Source organism: Neofelis nebulosa, chromosome 3, assembly GCF_028018385.1.
Source record: "Neofelis nebulosa isolate mNeoNeb1 chromosome 3, mNeoNeb1.pri, whole genome shotgun sequence".
Classification (NCBI taxonomy): domain Eukaryota; kingdom Metazoa; phylum Chordata; class Mammalia; order Carnivora; family Felidae; genus Neofelis; species Neofelis nebulosa.
In genome coordinates, this window is record NC_080784.1 from 87,079,553 (window position 1) to 87,101,148 (window position 21,596).

Genomic DNA, 21,596 nt, shown 5'->3' on the forward strand with positions numbered 1-21,596 from the left:
GCCCAGAACAGCATCTGACACACAGCAAGTGAATGAATGAATGAATGAATGGGAGATACCAAAGCAGGTCACTAGTTCTGATAAAAATATTCCAAAAGAGGAGAAGAGAAGAATAATAGAGAAAGAAATGGGTAGCCGAAGGAACAAAGTCTCTGATAAGACTTGAGAACGTCATGTCTAAACTGAGATTTGAAAGATGAGTAGCATCACCTAGAAAGAAAGGAGGGACCAGAACAGTGCTCCAGGCAGAGTGAAAGGTCCAGAGTCAAGAGAGAGCACGACACATTTGCTCAACTAAAAGAAGACCAGGGTGCCTAAATTTCAGACTGTGGGGAGTTGGTGTTTGGCAGAAGATGAACCTGGAGAAGTTACCAAGGTATGGATTATGAAAGGCCTTCTAATGGAACCTTTTAAAGAATTGTAGGCAGTGGAGCAAAACGATTAGATTTTCATTTTATTTATTTATTTATTTATTTATTTATTTATTTATTTATTTATTTTTTAATGTTTATTTATTTTTGAGAGAGAGAGAGACAGAGCATGAACAGGGGAGGGTCAGAGAGAGAGGGAGACACAGAATCAGAAGCAGGCTCCAGGCTCCAAGCTGTCAGCACAGAGCCCGACGCGGGGCTCAAACTCACGGACCGTGAGATCATGACCTGAGCCGAAGTCGGACGCTTAACCGACTGAGCCACCCAGGCGCCCCTAGATTTTCATTTTAAATAGTCCTATCTTCAATGTGTAGAAGAACTGGAAGAAGGTCATCAGAGAAAGACTAGTGAAAAAGCTAAAACAGTAATCTAGTAACAAAAGCCTGATGTCATGCAGTTACAAGGGGGATGGGAAAAAGTAGATAAAGGCAAGAGAAATTTAGGAAGCGACACGCCGGGAGTAAGAGATCAAGTGAAGGCCGGGGAGGCTGTGTGAAGGAGAGACTTGGATGACACCTTCAACAATGGAGATGAAGAAGTTATGATTTGGCAATTTATTACCTAACTAGTTTCCTATATCCTGCCAGCATGCAAAAGGTGTTACAAAAAGATCAAGAAAAGTAGAATGGGAAACTATGCTAGGTTTAAATTCTTTGCCTCTGAGCAATAGCTTCACAAGATAAGTTCATTTGATTAAACCTTCAGTGTGCAAATACCATCACAATAAAAGTTAATGGAACAGTGGTAATAATGACAGCATTAGGAACAGTTATTAAGTACCACCAACCTAATACAAGAAAACCTAGCCTTGAAAAGAGGTGGGGGGGAGGGTGGGGATAGGAGGTGGGGAACGTTCCTTTAAATTTTCTTACAAGACTAACAAAATAATCTGTGAATGGTCTGTCCTTGACTCAGCAGCATTCACTAACCAGTATTCAAGAGAGAAAATTCATTTTATAGTTGACTACAAAAATGGATGTCTACAGAAAAACTGCATAAATCCTAAATTTGCATATATGTGAAAAAACTGCCTTGCTAAATTTTTTTATTCAGCAAATATAGAAACTGATGGTAAAATACTCTTGGGGACCCATCTACCATTATTTCCCTGTTTTTCAAAGACCCTAAATAAAAGCATAAGTTATATACTTAATAGAGATATTAAATTATATATCTTCCTAATGATTTAAAGATTCTCTTAGAAATATCTAGTTTTAAGTCATTTTAATACTCACAATAAAACTGATGAAAGTGTTCCATTGTCGGTATACCAGGAACAAAGTTGTAGAGATGAAACTTCAAAGCTTCACTCTTTAGCAAGCTATAAGCCATCTCAGTAAGGTTGATTCCAACTATTGCATAAGAATACCTATGTCAGAAACATTACCAGTTATAGCAGCTAGCCAAACAGCTCATAACTTTAAAATTATGCAAGAAATCAGTGAAAAGTTACTTTGATCCATTTCTAATACACTATTGATTCTATAATAATCTCTACCTATTAAGAAAAATAAACCAGAATAGATAAAAGATTTCTGTTCTTTTAGAGGCTGTTGACTTTCTGGATATAATCTAAGAAAGTAAAAATGAAGCTTTGGATACAAAAATACTGACTCAAAGGGGCACATGCACCCTGATGTTTATAGCAGCTTTATAAACAAAGGCTAAATTATGGAAAGAGCCCAAGTGTCCACTGACTGATGAATGGATAAAGAAGATGTGGTGTGTATGTATGTACACACATGCGCACGCACACACACACACACACACACACACACACACACACACACTATGGAATACTACTTAGCCATCAAAAAGAATGAAATCTTGCCATTTGCAACAATGTGGACAGAGCTAGAGTATATTATGCTAAATGAAACAAGTCAGGAAAAGAAAAATACCATATGATTACACTCATGTGGAATTTAAGAAACGAAACAGATGAACATAGGGTAAGGAAAGAGAGAGAGAAGAAAACCATAAGAGAGTCTTAACTATAGAGAACTGAGGGCTGATGGAGGGAGGTGAGTGGGGAATGGGCTAGGTGAGTGATGGGTATTAAGAAGGGCACTTGTGATGAGCACAGGATGTTGTATGTAAGTGATGAGTTACTAAATTCTACTCCTGAAACCAATATTACACTATGTTAACTAACTAGAATTTAAATAAAAATCTGAAAAAAAAATCCAATATATATGTTTGTGTGTGTGTATATACACGCATATGTGTGCATGTATGTATATACACACACATATATGTAAAGCTATAAATGAATAAATAAATAAATATGAAGCTTTGGTCACACAAATACCAAAAACCAAAATCCTTAAAAAAATTAAAAAGAGTACTACATACACTCTCATTGACTTCTAACACACACTGGGTAACCTGACATTTTCTCCATTATCAGAGTATTTATTTTTATAATGTAATATTTTAACGCTTTTTCAAAGATAGGTCTCATTGGAATATAAGAATAAAATAATAATGACAAAGCTAATAATAGGGCCTCATTTGCATTTCACTTCACAATTTTCAAAGCTATTTTTCATTTTCCTATTTCTATTTCAAAGCTATTTCCTATTCCTATTTTCAAATCTATTCCTCAAGAAACCTTCTTAAAGTTCCTTACCCCCATTTTATAGACAAACTATATCTTGTGACAAAAATATACTGAATACAAAACTGATTTATGATCCACTTAACTTTTAAAATAATGTATCATGCAATATCCTTTATAAAGTTCTTATTAAAAATAATCTCATTTTTTAAAATACCATGAAATACTTTCAAATCCAGATAATCTCATCAACACTTTAACATTCAAGAATTTATAGTTGCCTTGATCTATTCAGCTTACCCTAATTTTGGATGATTTGAACGGGAAAGAATCTGGTGAGCTTCACTGGTATAGTTTTCACTGAAATACCTTTAAGAAGTTTAGGAAAAATAATAAAATACATCATTCAAATTGAAGAGATCCAGGAGAAATTTAAAAAACTACTGTTAAGACGATAACACTGCCACAATCATCCCAATCTCCATCTCAAATCATTTCAGGGACTCGGAAATGCTTCTGAGTCAAAATTTAATTCTGAGCTATCAGGCCTATCCTGTTAGTACAGGGCAAGGCTTTAAAGTACTTAAGCAAACAAATGATTTAACAAGAGGCGTTCAATCTATCTTTAAAACAGATCTAGAGTTCTTCTTGTTTGTTTGTTGTGATTTTAAATTTTCTATAAAATAGTCCATGTGTGCTTGTTGGGACATCATCCTTTCACCTTGGCTTATTTCTTCTATTGCAGCTTAGGTCAGTATTGTGTAATGGTGTTTTCCGTGCAAAGAGAAGAAGGTCAATAGCCTTTCTTCTGCACTAAAAATATCCTCCTTGGTCAGTGGTATAACTAAAATGCTGGCCATAAAACAGAAGTATTAGCAGATACCACAGAGAAATATATAAAGCTATCTGTTTGCAGGCTCATACATCCTGTTGGCTTATAGTAATGAACTTCTTTGAGTTCTTAAAGCTAGGGACTAGTCTTCTGTTCAACCTTCTGGATCACCTCATGACGCACTGGTACTCTTACACATATACATGTATACTTATATGAGGATAAGAAGTAGAATAAAAAGTGGATTTCCATGGCTCATTTAAATTTTAGAGGGCATAATCATTGAGATTTTCATAAAGTACAGAAATTTCTAACCAAATTTTCCTTCTATAGATTAATAATATAGATTTCCATTTTTCTTTACTGGCTCTAACATTCAACCCATTAAAAAACAAGAGTTGTTAACTCAGAAGTCTGTGAATGAAGGATCATTCATGAATGAAGGCGTACCCATGAACCACCTTAAATTATGCATAATTTTCCTGAGTATACATTTTCTGGGGAGAGAATATACAAAACTTTCATCAGATTCTCAAAGGGATCTATAATTCCCCAAAAAGGAAAAGTTCGGTTTTAGTGCAATGCTTTCCTTACATACTCTCATTTTTCTTCTTTATCCCTAGGTTGGCTCTAAGGATGCCTTTACTAAACTATTTATATTTCATTTTCATACATGATACTAATATAATTCAGTATTACATTATTATTTCAATAATCAAGTTACTCTTAAAATACTCAATCTGTAACACAGAACAGTATTTAATTTCCTTGATGAACTTATAGTCAACCCCTATCTTAACAGCATCTAAGAAAAAGGAACATCTGTGCAATAAGGAAAATTATTCCTTACAATAATCTGCACTGAATTCCCTCCCTCCTTCCTATCCTCCTTCCCTCTCACCTGCTTGCCTGCCCGCCTTCCATCCTTCTCCTTCCTTCCTAACTTTTCTCCGTTCCTACATACAGTTTTGGCTTTAATTTGTACGTTCTTCTAGTCACCTGCTTCTATTTGCTCCTCTATTCAGATTTCTTCTTGAATTCTTCAGTCTCTGTTGAATTCATTTTCTGCACAGTATCCTTTCTTCTTCTACACCTGCCTCAACATTCATTCAACCTAAGTCATTATTATCAAACTATCAGCTATATTTCAAAGCAACAAAATATCTCAAGAGATTAGATAACGAAGGCAGAGAAAGATAAATAAATTACATGTGGATATTTGAACAGCTCGCCTGCTTGTTGACTGTATTGCTACTTTGACCCCGAAGACTCATAGCTCCATACACAGAACAACAAATGTAACTGTAGAGGAATCAGCTCTGATTTTTTCTGTTTTCAACCATCTCTAGTACATCATTGGCAATCAAATAACTATTAACATATGTGCATCTTGGTCATTTTTCAAATTAGTAATATTAGCTCCGATACAAGTGTCTGTAAATCATTTAAAGGTCTATTGGAATCCCTTGCTACAGTCTTGAATCAAATCCTACCAACTTATTTCAATGTTAAGTTAAATTAAGTGCCTCCCTGGCAAATGCTGAAAAATCTCGATTTCTTAGGAAAAGAGCAAGAAGCAATGTTACTCATAAAAAGAAAAGAAACATCAGAATAGTGTTCAGCTAACTGAGGTTCAAGTATCTGTGTAATTTACAAGTACCAAGAAAAAAGATGGTTTTTAAAGGTTAAGAACAAAGAATCCATGTGTTCTGAAAAACAATGAATTTTAAAATATTTTATAATTCTTCCAAGTGGAAACAAACTGCACTTATTCTACTTCAATTCCAACTGGAAGTTTGTTTATCGAAGTAGAAAACTGGCAATCTCACTTTTTGTAATTATTATTTTTATATTATGTTACATCTTTGGCAGTTGTACTTACAGGGAATCTTTACACTTATAAAATTTAGATATTACAGAAAATTAAATACTTTTGTAACTGGAAAAAAAACTGGAGATATCAAAACCCTCCTGTGTCTGTTTTCCCCAAAAATAGCTTTATCCATACAAATCTAGTCATTTTTTCTCAATATTAACAATCGAGCACAGTTTTAGGAATAATTTTTTCACAGTGACAACCATCCAAACTTTGCTACTGGTTACATTTCCCATTCTAGGCACTTTATAGTCTATAAATCACAATTCGAGGAGAGACCCAAACACTAGAATCTTTTAATTTGCATATCCACATCCATATTAATCTTTCAATTTATTTTCTAGAATAGTTTTGCCATCAATTCTGACTTTAATCACGTATTTTGGAATTTCATGTATGTGCCCAAGTGTAAGTATTAAAGGAGGAAAAAACAAAAAGAGAGAGTTCATATAGGCTCTGAAAAGGCAGGGCTTTGGATCACTTGTTACAGATGGTGAAGAATAAGTGTGAAGACACTTTATTTGTATCTTATCGAGTTGTATTTCCCAAAATGGAATTAGAGAATCACGAGAGAAGAGGCAAGAAGATAAAAAGAGTAAGAAAAGAGTGTATATAATTACTTAAGAGGTATCAGAAAGGAGGCCAGGGAGAGAAAGGAAGAAGAAAGATATTAGTAAGCAAAGAAATCATACACACAGAAAATCTTTCCCATGTTTTCATATTGTTGCCAGCACATCAGTAAATACTTCTAGCAGTGTAGCTATTCAAATTCAGAGAAAGTGTGAAACAACTAGATCAATTATTAGAGTTTAATAATATTGGAGGTTCCATGTAATTTCACTTAAAGAAGAAAAAAAAGTTTATTTTCACTTACACGAGATTGATTAATCCAAGTATGCCCATGCCTCTGAAGTCTGTTTTGGGATCATCACCCTGGAAACCAATGTCGGCCCACTGCTTGGAGATTCTAGCCTTCAACTTTTTCGTGGGCATTAGAAGATTCCAAAGCTGTACAAACATGCTTCCATATTACAAATAATAGTGATGTTCTTAATTTACCAAGACATTTTTCTTCTCATAGCTAATATGAGTTAAGTCAAATGCTTTCAATGTTAAATAGCTTTTGTAGACAAATTATAGGTTCAACAAAAACTATACTTAAGAGAACATTACAATTATCCTAAAAAATGCAGCGTACTTACCCTAACTTAAAAGACTGATATAAAGAACAGTAGACTTTGAAAAAGTGTCAAGTATACAGATATCTAAAACAGTGTAGTATCTTTATTTACTAAGTAATACATATATACCAGCATTGGTAAACTGCCTCCTTAAGAAAAACACTGTTAGGTACTTGGTCCTTGCCTCAAACACTAAATACTTAAGTAGGCTCCACTCTAATGGTGAGTGATTAGTCCCTAATCAGAAGGGAGACAGGGAGGGAATCATGAAGAAGTAAGACTGCTAGTATTTCAATCCATAGGATCATTATTTTATAAATTTTCATAATTTTAAAAGAAAAATATAATATGGCTTGGTTTCAAGTAAATATGTTCCTTAAGACTGAGGATTTAAGAACAGAAATCAAATATTAGCAACAAACTAACCAAAGCAAAATAAAGTTGAAAAAATTTAATCCTTTTCTAAATTCAATACCACAAAAGTCATCAGACTTATAAAAATTATTAAAAAGTTTGTGAATATTTGCAGAACAGAAATACCTGCATTTTTTTTCCATTTCACTACCATTTCAGGCATTGTTGAGTAAAGGACTCCTAATGAAAGGAGTATCCTGTCACCTAAAATAAAATGTGAAGACTTGTGACTTTAAGACAGGGTCAAGACTCTGGCCCCGAAGTGAATCCAGGCATTACATTAGATTTTACCTGGTCTCTTCTCTTTTTACTAACATATTGGCATCTCTCCATGAGTTTGGCAAGGGGTTTGATGATGGATGGCTCAGTTGGTTAAGTGTCCAACTCTTGGTTTCGGCTCAGGTCATGGTCTCCCATTTCGTGAGTTTGAGCCCCACATCAGGCTCTGTGCTGACAGTGCAGAGCCTGCTTAGGATTCTCTCCCTCCCTCTCTCTCTGCCCCTCCCCCACTTACTCCCTCTCAAAATGAATAAACTTAAAAAAATTAAAAATAAAATAAAGTAAAATAAAATACACAAATATCAAACTGCTGGGTTCCATCTCTGGTGATTCTGATTTCATAGGGTAAAAGTAGAACCTTCAATTCTAAATATTAAGACACTCGTTAACTGTTAACTTTAGTGAAGGTGGGCCTTAAACTACACTTACAGAAACACGTACCTACTTTACCCACAGAGACTGCTGAGTCTGTGCAATGGCTGGGTGGTTCACTGCCAGCAACTGGCTTTTTACCTTTAAAACTGGGTTTCATGATGAATCACTAAGATAAAAATTCCCTTGACTAAAATGCTTGGATTTACATCTTACCCCTTCTAAAGGGAAGGTATTATGTAAAAAGGGTCAGAAGTTAAGGGAATAATGATTAACAATGAGGATATAAACAGAGGCCAAGCCACAGTGAGTGCCCAGCACAATTCTAAAACTTTGTGTTTTTTTAATTTTTTTTCTATAACTTTAAATATACAAATTCAGTCTACACTAACAGCCCTTTGAGATACGTATTTTCATCATCCTCATTTGACAAAATCAAGTTTTATTTTTAATTTTAAAATTAAGTGAAGTATGTATTTATACTCTTTTTGAAAAACAGGTTGTTTTTTTTTTTTAACTTGTCTCTTACTGTTACTTGGATACTACTAATGCCTCTTTCTACAGCATTTTTATGTATAACAAACTCCTAACTCCAAGTACAATGTGCTATTTTCTTTGACTTTAACCATTAAAAATAAAATTGGCCCTAAAGCAAATTACTTTATCTCCTTTGGGCCTTAGAATCCTCATCCCTGAACCTAAAATGAAGATGCTAGACCAGATGATCTGGAAAGCTTATTCCGGGTATACTAATCTCTAATTTTGGCCTCTCACCAGCCTCACGTATTTATACTTTAGAAATAAGAAATAGGAAAATTCAAAGTAAATTTTATTACTTTATTAATTTTTAAATCTGTGGTGGCATTATTTGGCAATTCACATTCCATAAATCCTAAAATATTTGACATAATAATATGAAATGGGACATCCATGTTCACAATTTGAAAGTAAGCTAAAAAAAAAATGCCTAACTTAAATGAGCGATTTATACAAAAAGTAGAGGGAACATCTGAAGCTTATGGACTCATACTTATCAGTTAAAAAGATATCTCTCTTAATAAGTTTATCTTTTATTTCAGAATTAAAAACATTAAAATTTATGTGAATATATTTTAAAGAGGCTTATCAGATTATAAAAATAGTTAACTCAAAATCTTTTGCCAACAAAAGGGGCAAAGAAATTGGATGACTGTGTAAGCCTCTAGAATTTGCACACAGACCTTACTAGCTCAAGCCCAATTTATTTTTCCAGTGTCCAATAACTCCAAATACTGAAAACAAAATTTTACCTTGAGAAGCAGCTTTTCATGTTGGAGGTTATCAGAATCATATGGCCTTTTCCTCACACTCTCTACATCCAAATAGAGCTGTTTATAACCGGATATCTGCAGTAAGCATGCCTTCATGCAGATTTTAAAACTGAAAACGATAAAATTATTATTTTTAAAAATCACATCTTCTTATCACAATAATGTCTTCCATAGCTTGTGGTTCATATGTGTATTTAGAAAGCATCTCCTCAATTCCTCATCTAGTGAAGTGAAATGGTTGAAATGGATGATCTCTACAAATCCTTCAGCTCCAGTATTTTATAACTGTGTATGTGATCTCCACACCTCACCATACAAGTGTATAATAAAAGAGAATACTGTAAAGACAGCATACCTGGCATCCTTCTCAGGGTTAATATTCTTTTCCTTCATTATATCTTCTACACATTTGTCTACTTCACTCTGAACAACAAGTGTTGCTTTCTGCAAAACCTGTTTATGTGAAAGAAAGCTGAATGAGGAAAATCTCTTATAGTTGAAACACAACAGTAAGTTTTGGGGGCATTTAGTCTTTACAATGCATATATTAAAATGTAAAATAAACCAAATTTGCTTCACTAGGGCTAAAATCATACATACATACATACAAACATATATAAAAGAGAAGCAGCATGATGTATCAGATAAAGGCTTCTTCAACTGGAATCAATAGGTTCTCAACTGGTAAGTTCTTAGCAAATGAGCTACCACCACAGTGGGTGCATGAAGCAGATATATAATTTTTTTTTAATTACATAACAAAAATATGTGTACAAAAATTTTAATGCAGAAGTTAAAAAAAACTTGGGGCATCTGGGTGGGTCGGTTGGTTAAGCTTCTGACTTCGGCTCAGGTCATGATCTCACAGCTTGTGAGTTCGAGCCCCCACAGTGGGCTCTGTGCTGACAGCTAAGAGTCTGGAGCCTGCTTTGGATTCTGTCTCCCTCTCTCTGCTCCTCCCCTACTCGTTCTCTGTCTCTCTCTCAAAAATAAATAAATATTAAAAAAAAAAAGTTAAAAAACTTAAATGCAGAAGAGCAGAAAGAACTCAAATATTCTTGTAATTACTGACCCCCCCAGACATAGCCCATGGTAACAGATATCCTTAGTCTTTTTTCTATGCATATAAAGCAGATTTCTTACATGATATGTCCTATAAATGTCCACTGGATCCTTCTTTCAACAATCAAACAAGTTCAGGTCTTTCTTACCCTTAAAAAGTTTCTTTAACTCTTATCCCTCTGTAAACTACCATCAAAATCCTCTCTGGTATCCCTTATAACTCCAGGCAAAATATTCTCATCATACCTGGAGTTATACCTCTGCATATCCTGGGCCTTTCTTCTGGCATGCTCTTTCCCAATCACTAACATATCAATACTTCCCATTTTTAAGTTAGCTCACATACCAGGTCAAAGAAGCCTTCACTGATTCTATTCAAGTGGAATTAACCTCTCCTCTCTTTGAATCCCCATAATAATTTATCTATAACCTTTCTATGATATATTCTACTTTCTATATTATAGTTATTTTTATATTAAGTAGAAAATTCTTTGAGGACAGAGATTGTATCTAGTTCATCTTTTCATATCCTGCATGTAAAAGATAAGTGACAAATAATTGTTAAATGGAGATATTTAACAGATAAAAACCTGTGGGAAGGCAACTGTTTCAGTAAAAGATAAGTACAGCAATGCATACTATTATTTAAAAGGAAGAAAAGGGAAGAAAAAGAAGACTCCCCAAAGTAAATTAAAAAATGAGAAGGAAAATGATCAAAGACTGACAGTAAAGATACACATATGGTCAACAAGGTCTAGTTGGTCAAATGCTGAGGTCATATGCCTACAGGAAATATCTTAAAACTCAAGCTTAAAACTCAAGCTTAAAACTCAGGACTAATGAAAGGGCTACCTTTACCATGGATAGAAGCCTTTTGCCTCCTAAAACATGACAAACCTAATCAAGTATCACCTCCTTTTGTAAAGCCTTCCTTGGCCCTGGAGTCAGCTACCTCCTTTTATGCTCATACCTCAGTGACAGAGCACTGACTACACCATATTTGTTTACTTTTATTTTATATATTTGCCAACGGGCTTTGTCTCTCTTATTTACTCTTACATTATGAATGAATGAGTGACTGAACTTGCTAAAGCCCTACATAAATTCAGAGTTCATATTAGAAACAATGTCTAGTCTCTTAGCAAATACTTTTTCCTGCAGACTGACTTTTTAAAAAAAAAATCGAGGTATATTACAGATCCAGTGAAAGGAACAGATGTTACTCAATTTGATCAATTTTGACAAATGCACATAACCAAGTATTACACATCCCTATCAAGATGTAGAACATTTCCATAACCCCAGAAAGTTCCCTCGTGCCCTTTCTCAATCAACGGTTCTTTTAGGAAGCAACCACTACCCTGATTTCTATCATCATAACTTTGTAGTGTACACATAAATCAAATCAGAAAGTAGGTACTCTTTTGTGTCTGGCTTCTTTCAATGTTCCTAGGATTCATTCACATTCTTGCTTTTAACAGTAATTTGTTTCACTGTCAAGTAATATTCTATTTTATGAATAGATCTTAATTTGCTTATTCATTCTTGTGATGGGTATTTGCACGGTTTCCAGTTTTAGATGATTATCAATAAAGTCGCCATAAAGATCCTTTATTATGTTTTTGTAAATACAGGTTTTCATTTCTCTTACACACCTAAGAGTGGAATTGCTAAGACACAGGATATGTTTAACTTTGAAGAAACTGCCAAAACCATTTTCCATAGTAATGGTAGCATTTTATACTCCCATAGGTGCTCACCAACATTTGGTGCTGTCAGCCCATTTCATTTAGGAAATTTCATCATCCTATCCTAGTGTGCATGTAGCATCCCCTTATTGTGCTTTTAATTTGCATTTCCCTGCTAACAATGTAGAGAACTTTTAGAAGTGCTTTTTGGCCATTTTTATTTATATATACTTTTATACGTACATATATATGAATATATGTTCCATGTCATGTATATGTACGTATGTATATATATTTATATACATGTATATGTGTGTATACACGCATATGCATCTCTTTCCTTTGTGAAGTGACTATTCAAGGCTTTTCCCCTTTTTAAAACTGTGTTGTCTTTTTATTAGAGATCTCAAAGTACTTTACTAGATACAAATCTCTAACCAAATATATGTGCTAACCAAATATCTTCTCAGTATGCTGCTTGCCTATCCATTTTTTTTTTTGCCAATTCATTTTTAAAAGACATCTTTGATAAGCAGTTTTTATCTTGATAAAGCCTAATTTTTCAACTTTTTTTTAAATGGTAGCACTCTATCTTCTCTAACAGAAAACTTTGCTTAACCCATGGTGGTAGATATTCTCCAATATTTTGAGCAGCTTTAAAATTTTAAACACAGGTGTAAAGCACGTATCAAATTAATTTTCACATGTAGGGGAAATAGGAGTTGAGCCCCGACTTTCCTCAATTTGGATATCCAATTGTTCCAGCACTATTTGTTGCACTCTCCTGTTCTCAATGAATTGCTCTGGAATCCTTGTTAAAAATGACATGTGGTCTATGGGGCACTTGGGTGGTTGCTGGTTAAGCATCCAACTCTTGATTTGGGCTGAGGTCATGATCTCACCATTGGGAGACAGAGCCTGGTGGCAGGCTCCACACTGGGCGTGGAGCCTACTTGGGATTCTCTCTGCCTCTCCCTCTCCCTCTGTCCTTCCCCTGCTCCTATACATGTGCACATACACATACTCTAAGAAAAAATTACATGTGGTCTATTTCTGGTTTCTCATCTGTTATATTGATCTATTTGCCTAGAAAGTTTTCAATTCAGGTAGTTTAAGTCCTCTAATTTTGTTTTTTTAGTAGATTACTTGGGGTGTACTAGGAAATTTACATTGCTGTATAAACTTTAGAATGAGTTGTCACTTTCTTCAAAAATAGCTTGTTGGGATTTTGACTGGAATTGCACTGAATCCACAGGTCAATTTGGGAATTAACATCTTAACAATATTGAGTTTTCCAATTGATGATTAATCTTTGTGCTTTTAACGTTTCTTAGGAAAACGAGTTTTAGTGCAGTCTTGTGTAGTTTTCATTAAATTTATCATTGAGTACTTTCTTTCTAAATGCTACTGTAAGCGGTATTGTTCTTTTGTTTTCCAAAAGTTTGTTGCTAACTTACAGAAACACAGTGTCCTGAGACATTGCTAAATTCATTTATTAATAATGCTAGTAGTTTTTGTAGATTTATTAGGGTTCTCTGCACTCACAAACTCTTCCACCTGTTAATAATGACAGTTTTCTTTCTTTCTCTTTAATCATATGTTTTAGATTTCTTTTCCTTACTGGACTACCTAGGACCTCCTGTACAAGGCTGAATAAAATCAGAGAGTAACTATCCTGGGCTTTTTCCCCATTCGATGTGGGAGCATTCAATATTCCAGTACTATGTATCATGTTAGTTGCATGGTTTTCACAGATGGCCTTTATTAGGATGAAGAATCTCCTATTCCTAGTTAGTTTAGCTTTCTAATCAAAAATGGGTATTGAGTTCTGTCAAAATAGTTTTTTAGTATCTATTGAAATGATCTTATTTTTCTCATTTATTTTGTTAATGTGGTGAATTACATTCATTGATTTTGAAAACTCAATCATGATGTAATATCCTTTTTATCATTACCGGGATGAATTTGCTAATGAAGAATTTTTACATCTATATTCATGAAGGATATTGATTTGTAATTTTTATTTAGTATACTGTCCTTGTCTGGTTTTAGTATCAGGGTCATACTGGCTTCACAAAATGTGTTTCTTCCTACTTGATTTTCTTTTTTTTTTTTTAACATTTATTTATTTTTGAGACAGAGAGAGCATGAACAGGGGAGGGTCAGAGAAAGAGGGAGACACAGAATCTGAAACAGGCTCCAGGCTCTGAGCTGCCAGCACAGAGCCCGACGTGGGGCTTGAACCCAGACCATGAGATCTTGACCTGAGCCGAAGTCGGACGCTTAACCGCCTGAGCCACCCAGGCGCCCCTTCCTACTTGATTTTCTAGGAGTTTATGTAATAGTGGTATTATTTCTTCTTAAATGTTTAATAAGAGTTCACTAGTGAAGGAGAGTTTTTAGTGCAATACTTTTAGATTATAAATTCCATTTGTTAAGTATATGGCTATTTATATTTTTAAATTTCTTTTTGTGTTAGTTTTGATAAATTGTGTTTTTCAAGGACTTTGTCCCTTTCATCTAAGCTACAGAATTTATTGGGATAAATTCATAGCATCCCCTTATACTTTTAATGACTGTAGTTTGATGTCTCCTCTATCATTCCTGATATTGGTAATTTGGGTTTCCTCTCTTTCTTGATCAATGTTCCTAGAGGATTATTAATATTACTAAGAATCAAATCTTTTCAAAGAATCAGTTTTTGAGTTTGTTATTTCCTACTTTTGTCTGTTTACCATTTTATTAATTTTTTATCTTTTAATTATATCCTTTCTTTTCCTTACTTTGGGTTTAATTTGCTCTCTTCTGGTTTAAGGCATAAGCATAGATCATTGATTTAAGGCCTTTAAAAGCTGTTTAGGTGCACTTTACATTTTGATATGTTGTGTTTTCATTATCACTGAGTTCAGTTTTGTTTCTTTTCTTTTTAATTTCCCTTGTGAGTTCTTTTCTAATTCATGGGTTATCTTCCAGATACTTGGGAATTTTCTAGATGTCATACTTTTCTTACTTCTAAGTTAGTACTTTGGGAGACAGAAAACATACTCCATATAAGTTCAAACCTTTGAAACTTATTGAGACTTAAAGACTCACATATTGATGTGTCTATATAAATATTCCATGTGTACTTGAGAATGTGCATTTTGCATTTGCATTTGTTGACTATAAATGCCATTTAGATCAAGATGGTTAAAAGTATTGTTCAAATGGTAAATATCCCTTCTGATTTTTTTTGTCTTTTTGTACCATCAAGTATTGAGAGGTATTTCCAGCTACAATTGTTGATTCATCTACTTCTCCCTTTGAGTCAATTTTTATTCAAGTATTTGGCAGCTTTGTTAATAAGTGCATACACTTAATATGTTGTATTTGATAAATTAACCCTTTTATCAATACAAAAAAGTATTTAGTCACTGGTAATACTCCAAGTTTATATTTTCTGAAACAAAGACACAACAGCTTTTTTATGCTTATTGTTTGCATGGTGTATCCTTTTGTTTTCTATTTGTTTGTGTCTTTATGTTTAGAGTATATTTCTTGAAACAATATTCAGTTAATTGGTTTCTTACTTTTTTATCCATCTGTCAATCCCTGGCTTATTCTCTACCTTTTTGGTAGGTCTGCTTCCCCATCAAAAACAAAATAGCAGCCTGGATGGAGGATAAATATAAAACATTACAATGTTTTCTAGTTCTTATGTACCCCACCATTTTGAAGGTATATTCCATACTGGAATATATAGTACTCAGAGAATTTCTGAGGTCAGCAATTCTAAAATTTTCTTTTTTAACCTCAAACCATGTAAGCACCCAAAGACTATTTTCCCAATATCATTTACTTTTTACTAAAGAAAAAGCGGGTGACAGTATAAGAACAACAAATATGAATCACTTATCATATATTTTGTAAGAAAAGATATATATGCTTATACATATGATTTTATTATAAAACATTAGATGAACATTAAAGTAATATAGTCTTTTTTATTATACCTGCCTTGATAGATTACAAATTACATGATTAACACATATTCATAGGCAGCAAATATCAACAGTAAGTTTCACTATGCAAGCAAATTTGGGGAGATTATACATACATTTGTGTTTGTATACACAGTCTGTGAACATTTCGTTTTTGAAACACCATGCCTATGTAGTTATATACTTAAAGGTTGGGTACTTAAAGTCTAGCTTTTGCAAAATTAGAGACCAAAAAATATGCAAATACACATCACTATAGCAATGACCCACAGGCGACTAAACTGATGCCATAAAACTAATTTATTATTCCACAGCTAGAATGTTATTATTATTTAAAAGCTAAGACAGCAGCTGCAATTGAAACAAATGCAGCCAGTTAAAAACACTATTAGATTGACAGTGTTCTTTTCCTAAATTTCAAATATTTCAAATACTTGTATATGCATTAGTACAGTGAAGTTTTGTAACATTACCATACATTCCACAGCAGCCATGCTTCTTAGCAGAATACTGAATTAGACTCCTCAAATTCTAATAAAGTTTCCATTTTCATTTATAAATCCCAAAGTTTAACAGATCTTAATATATAATTAATAAGTAGTCCTTAGCCTAAAATACCAGCAAATGAGACTCAATTTTTAACAGTCAAGAAAAGAATTTCCACTATGAAATAGTTCACAACCCAACAGGACCATTCTATCACTGCTTTAGGAAACTGGCCTTAGATTAAAATCACTTTTATTCACAGCAATCATCAGTAATGTTGAGAATTGAAATACCTAAGAAGCTTTCATGAATATTTTAAAGTTCTCAAAATCTTGTAGTGTATATTGGTTTAATCCCATTAATATCACCAATAATTACTATTTGTTGGATACTTATCGTGTACTAGGCATTCTCTTAGACTGCTTTCATATTAATATCTCCTAACCTAAAACAATCACTTGGGCATTCACACCTCCTTTTACAATGAGAAAATAAGTAACTTACACAAAAGTCAAACAACTAGCAAGTGATAAAATCAGGATTTGAACCCAGACTTTTCTCATGTACATAAAAAAGTAGATCAGGTTAGTAGAAATATCACAAAATCAGAATTTGATTTTACTCTACAAAGTAATTGGAAATATGTGAGATGCAATACATACCAGAAATGGTATGTTTAAATTGATGAGGCTTCCTCCATTTGTTTATTGACAAGTTTATTTTAGATTTCAAACTTCAAGAAAACAAAGCTTCTGTGATATATAATTCAGTAACTACATTTGTTCACCACCCATCCTTTTTTTTAGTATGCCCTACATAACACTATTAGCAATCTATACTTTTTAATAAAACTGTAACAATACAAATGTTTATTTTTCAAAAGGACTTTTCAGAGTCAGTATATCAGATTAAAAAATAATAAACATTGTACTGCTCTTTAACTCATTACCCCTACCTTAAAGTTCCCAAACACTTCAGCCTCTATTTATCTATACTTTCACAAATTGCCTATTCATAAGTATATTCAACACTGGTTTTTATTTCTTTTGTATATTGCAAAGACTCTGGTGGAATGTTGAATATATAGCACTGCTCAAATCTTTGGTCAAAGATTCGGCCAAGGCACTAGAGTTCTTAAAAAGTAAAATCTTATGTATGGTCCCACATAAATTTGGCATAATTTTACTACACACAAAATCCCATTAGTAAAATCTGTGACCAAAACTGTTGTTACAGTTATGGTAACAATAGTTACACACGGTGACACTGAGCAGCTAGTTTCAGAATTCCTCTTGAGGTTCTTCCACAATTTTTGATAGTTACTTTGTGAAATTGTATCCTAAGTTTCAATTAATGGAAGGAACCATATGGGTGTACAAGGTAAAAATAAATTTTTAGAACCAACAACTTATTAACTTTTTAGATCCTTACATTCTCATTAAAAAAGACGAAGAATATTAATCTCTCTAGGATTTGGAATAAAAGAGTAGGACTCCAGACTCTTGTTCCCCAATATATATTCATGTACATGAGCTTTTCTTACCTTGACCATTAACAGAAAAAGATGGTAACTAATCAGTAAAACACTTATGTTATAGGTCACTTTCCCGAACATAACTGATATGCTTGCAATATTCAACAATGTCCATTTACTCTCTGGCATGAATTAGTAACTCATATCAATATCACTAGACAACAGTAAGTCAACAGTTTTTGACTCTTTTTTATCCACATTGTACATCATGACCAAGTACAAACATACCCATGGATATCTAAAATATAAACAGATGCACACACACAGATAATGAATATTAAAATTTCATAAAACAGTATTTAACCTTATTATGACCAATGTTTTCTAATTCTATTCTATTCCTTTTGTTGTTAATGCTGGCTGTGATCTCCTACGGGATTTCAAACAATGATCTAAATGACCCATACTCTACCTTTGTCACACCGAGTGATACATATACATACATATATACGTATAAGTATATATATATATAGAAAAAACTGTGAATTACTATAGAAAAGAACAGCATGCAGTAGATTGAATTACTGGTCCCAATTTTTCACTCCCCTATAATTAAATTATATACTCACATGCTTACCATGGCTTTATAGCAAGCATAGTGTATTTCTCTACTCCTTGATTTGGGTTTGGCTATGTAACTTACTTTAGCAAATGAGATGTTAATAGACATGACAGACATGTCTGTGTGGTTGGACAAATAATGACCTACTGCAAGAAGAACATTCTCCAGGTATCTATTGCATTTTCAACCTGGGTTTCATAATGACACAATTGTAACAGATCTGAACTTGGGACCAACTTGAAGAGCCTCTCCAGTTGGCCCACAGACCATGAGCAAGAAATAAACAATGTATTATTATATATGCCCCTGAGATTTTATAAGTTTGTTACACAGCAGAAGCTAACTAATGAATAGCATGAGGTATGACTTATTTTAGATCAAAAGACACATGATACAGTTTTTTATAACTATCCAAAATCGTTTGCTTTATCTCTCACGTAAGAATCTAGCCCAAAAACAGTTTATGAGGTTTTTCTCTTGAGAACTTGCTTTTTCAAAGGCTATCAAGTTTTGAGGCAAAATAAACAAGCAAAACCTCAGATAAAGACAAATTATTCAAATACCTTCTTTGTGCACAAGTAGCACACTAACATAAAGAAAATGTTTCAAAAATAAAATATTACCTCTCTTTTTGAAAGAAAGAGAGAGTATGAGAGCAGGGGAGGGGCAGAGGGAGAGGGAGAGAGAGAATCTTAAGTAGGGTCCAGGTCAACGAGGAGCCCCACAGGGGGCTCGATCTTACAACTGTGAGACATTACTTTTAAAAAAGTGGGAAATTTCATGCAATACTCTTTACAGCAAAGACTTGTAGAACATAAAAAAATAATTAATTCAAAAACTGAGGTATTATTTTAAAGAAAAAGTTTTCTAAAATTACCACCTTGATATAATCCTACCTTATTCTTGGAGTAGGTCAAGGAATTTTCTGAAATAAAGAAAAAAAAAAAAAGAATGTTACCACTTAAATGCTGTTTGTGAATTACTTTATAAAAAATAGTATAAATATCAAGCCAGCAATAAGTTAATAGTTTAGAAGATGTAATTTCCACATGAATAACACAGGAAAAATTTTTAAAAATTATCCTTATAGATAACTAGATATGATTCCAAGACTCTCAACCCAACACAACACACCAGAGCCAGAGGTGGGACTGTCCTAATTTCCCCAGGGTCATCTGTTTCTATGCAAACTGCCAAGTGTCTACTAATCACTGCAATTCATTCATGGCTGCCTCACAATAGCTTGGGTCCCAGAAACTCATCTAAATACTATATAAGGAAAGTGCTCTCTACTACTTTTTTTTTTTTCATTTGTTAGCCTTATGGAGTAGGCATTTAGATTTGAGGAACTAGCAAGTGAATCACACAACAACGAAGGGACAAAAATAAGAGATTATTTGGCTAACTATCTTCTAACAGACAAATAAAAAAACAGCTTTTCCATTCTTGTCTTTTATTTTAAGAATGACCAGAACATTTTTACTAGACTATTTAACATTTTTTTTTCTGGTACGTGTACTAACAGTCTCTTTATTCTCAGCAATTTGAAAAATTCAAGACAAATAGTTTTGCTACAAATTAATGCCTTAACATGTTCTTCCCCCATACTACAGAACATAAACCACTACTGTTAAGATTTCTCATCAAAAGTACTTTGTTCTTCTTAGAGCAGCCAAAAGGGCAAATCAAAAGAGCAGGCAGTAATTGAAGTCAGCCACAAAACTGTGAAAAAACTAGGGAAGTAATTAAACTTCAATCATCCAGCTGCCCTGAGGCTTACTCCCTCCTTATATCTCTCATTCTTCCCAAGTTGCCTTGGATACCAACACCCACCCCCCCAGATCTCACAGGGGTGAATTTCTTCCTTGAAGCACGCTGTTCAACACAAAGGAGGATTTGGTTAAGTCATGATTTTCCCTTTAACACAGTGAACATGAACTGTAACCAATTCCTAATCTCCCTTACTCTGGTCAAAGAGTGATGACCTCAAACATATTTCTCACTCCTCTGTGTTCTAATTTAAAGCAATAATTTCAATTAAGCACTGAAAGCTGATGAATTTTAGAAGGTAACAGAGCACCACTGTTCAACAGAACAGAAATATAATGCAAGGCAAAATGTGAGCCACATGTGTACTTTAAAAATTTTCTAGTAGCCACATTAGAATAAAACACACACAATTTTATATATTTTAACCCAATATATCCAAAACATTATCATTTCAACATATATTAATGAGGTTTTTCTACATTCCTTTTTCATATAAAGTCTTTGACACCCAGTGTATATTATATATTTCTGCACATCTTAATTCAGACTAATCACATTTTAAGTGCTCAATAACCACATGAGGCTGCTGGCTACAACACTGGACAGTGCAGACTTTGAGTGCAATAATCTCTACCAGGGATCACTAGATACCTGTTACTGTTCTTTCATGAATTACACAAGACACTAAAAGACTGATGAAAGATGATGAATATAAAAGTGGATCCAGATTCAGACACCCAGTCTTCCCCACCAGTTAAGTAAAAATTTCAAAGGGCATAGAAATACAGAAATTTTTCTCTGGAAAATAGGTTGCAACTATAATCTAAGGCATAACTGATGAATTTTACGGGCCAAGATCATTCTTTGCACAGATGTGGAATTAAATAATAACGTTTCTTTTCCTATAAAATCATAATATAGTTTTAGAGCAGAAATCATTCAAAGCTAGATTTCAAAGATTAAAAACTAAGTTTCTTGATCAGGATACACAATGAGTGCAACTGCCACTATGAATACTGAGAAAAAATATTCACTCAGAGTTACTTAAGCACCCTTTATCAAATAACATTACCTATCCTGTGTGTCCTTTGTGCACCTACATAGGTATCAAAAATTCGCTGCAATTCACACTTTCCGGTCATCTGCCGTAAGAGCCATTTCATCCAAAATCGAAAAAAGTGCCCATAGAAGAACTCCCACAAAGAAATAAACATTTTTTTTTCCTGGAGAAGGAAATATATGACAGATTTAATGACCTT

The 21,596-nt window shown here is 33.7% G+C and overlaps 1 protein-coding gene across 2 annotated transcripts in view; it reads right to left on the minus strand.

The window, feature by feature from the left end:
• ELMOD2 (ELMO domain containing 2) overlaps positions 1–21,596 on the minus strand; it is a 31,594-nt gene that overhangs the window by 8,732 nt on the left and 1,266 nt on the right. The window contains exons 1-8 of one of the 2 annotated variants that reach the window (XM_058721316.1): positions 21,410–21,493; positions 19,464–19,492; positions 15,575–15,655; positions 9,611–9,708; positions 9,235–9,364; positions 6,574–6,707; positions 3,292–3,360; positions 1,667–1,800 (exon numbers count right to left, since the gene is read on the minus strand). In XM_058721316.1, the coding sequence (XP_058577299.1) occupies positions 1,667–1,800; positions 3,292–3,360; positions 6,574–6,707; positions 9,235–9,364; positions 9,611–9,708; positions 15,575–15,586 (577 nt within the window). In that variant the 5' untranslated portion in view covers positions 15,587–15,655; positions 19,464–19,492; positions 21,410–21,493. Of the gene's footprint in view, positions 1–1,666; positions 1,801–3,291; positions 3,361–6,573; positions 6,708–9,234; positions 9,365–9,610; positions 9,709–15,574; positions 15,656–19,463; positions 19,493–21,409; positions 21,561–21,596 lie in introns of those variants that run through there. The other variant, XM_058721315.1, reaches the window with a different exon arrangement.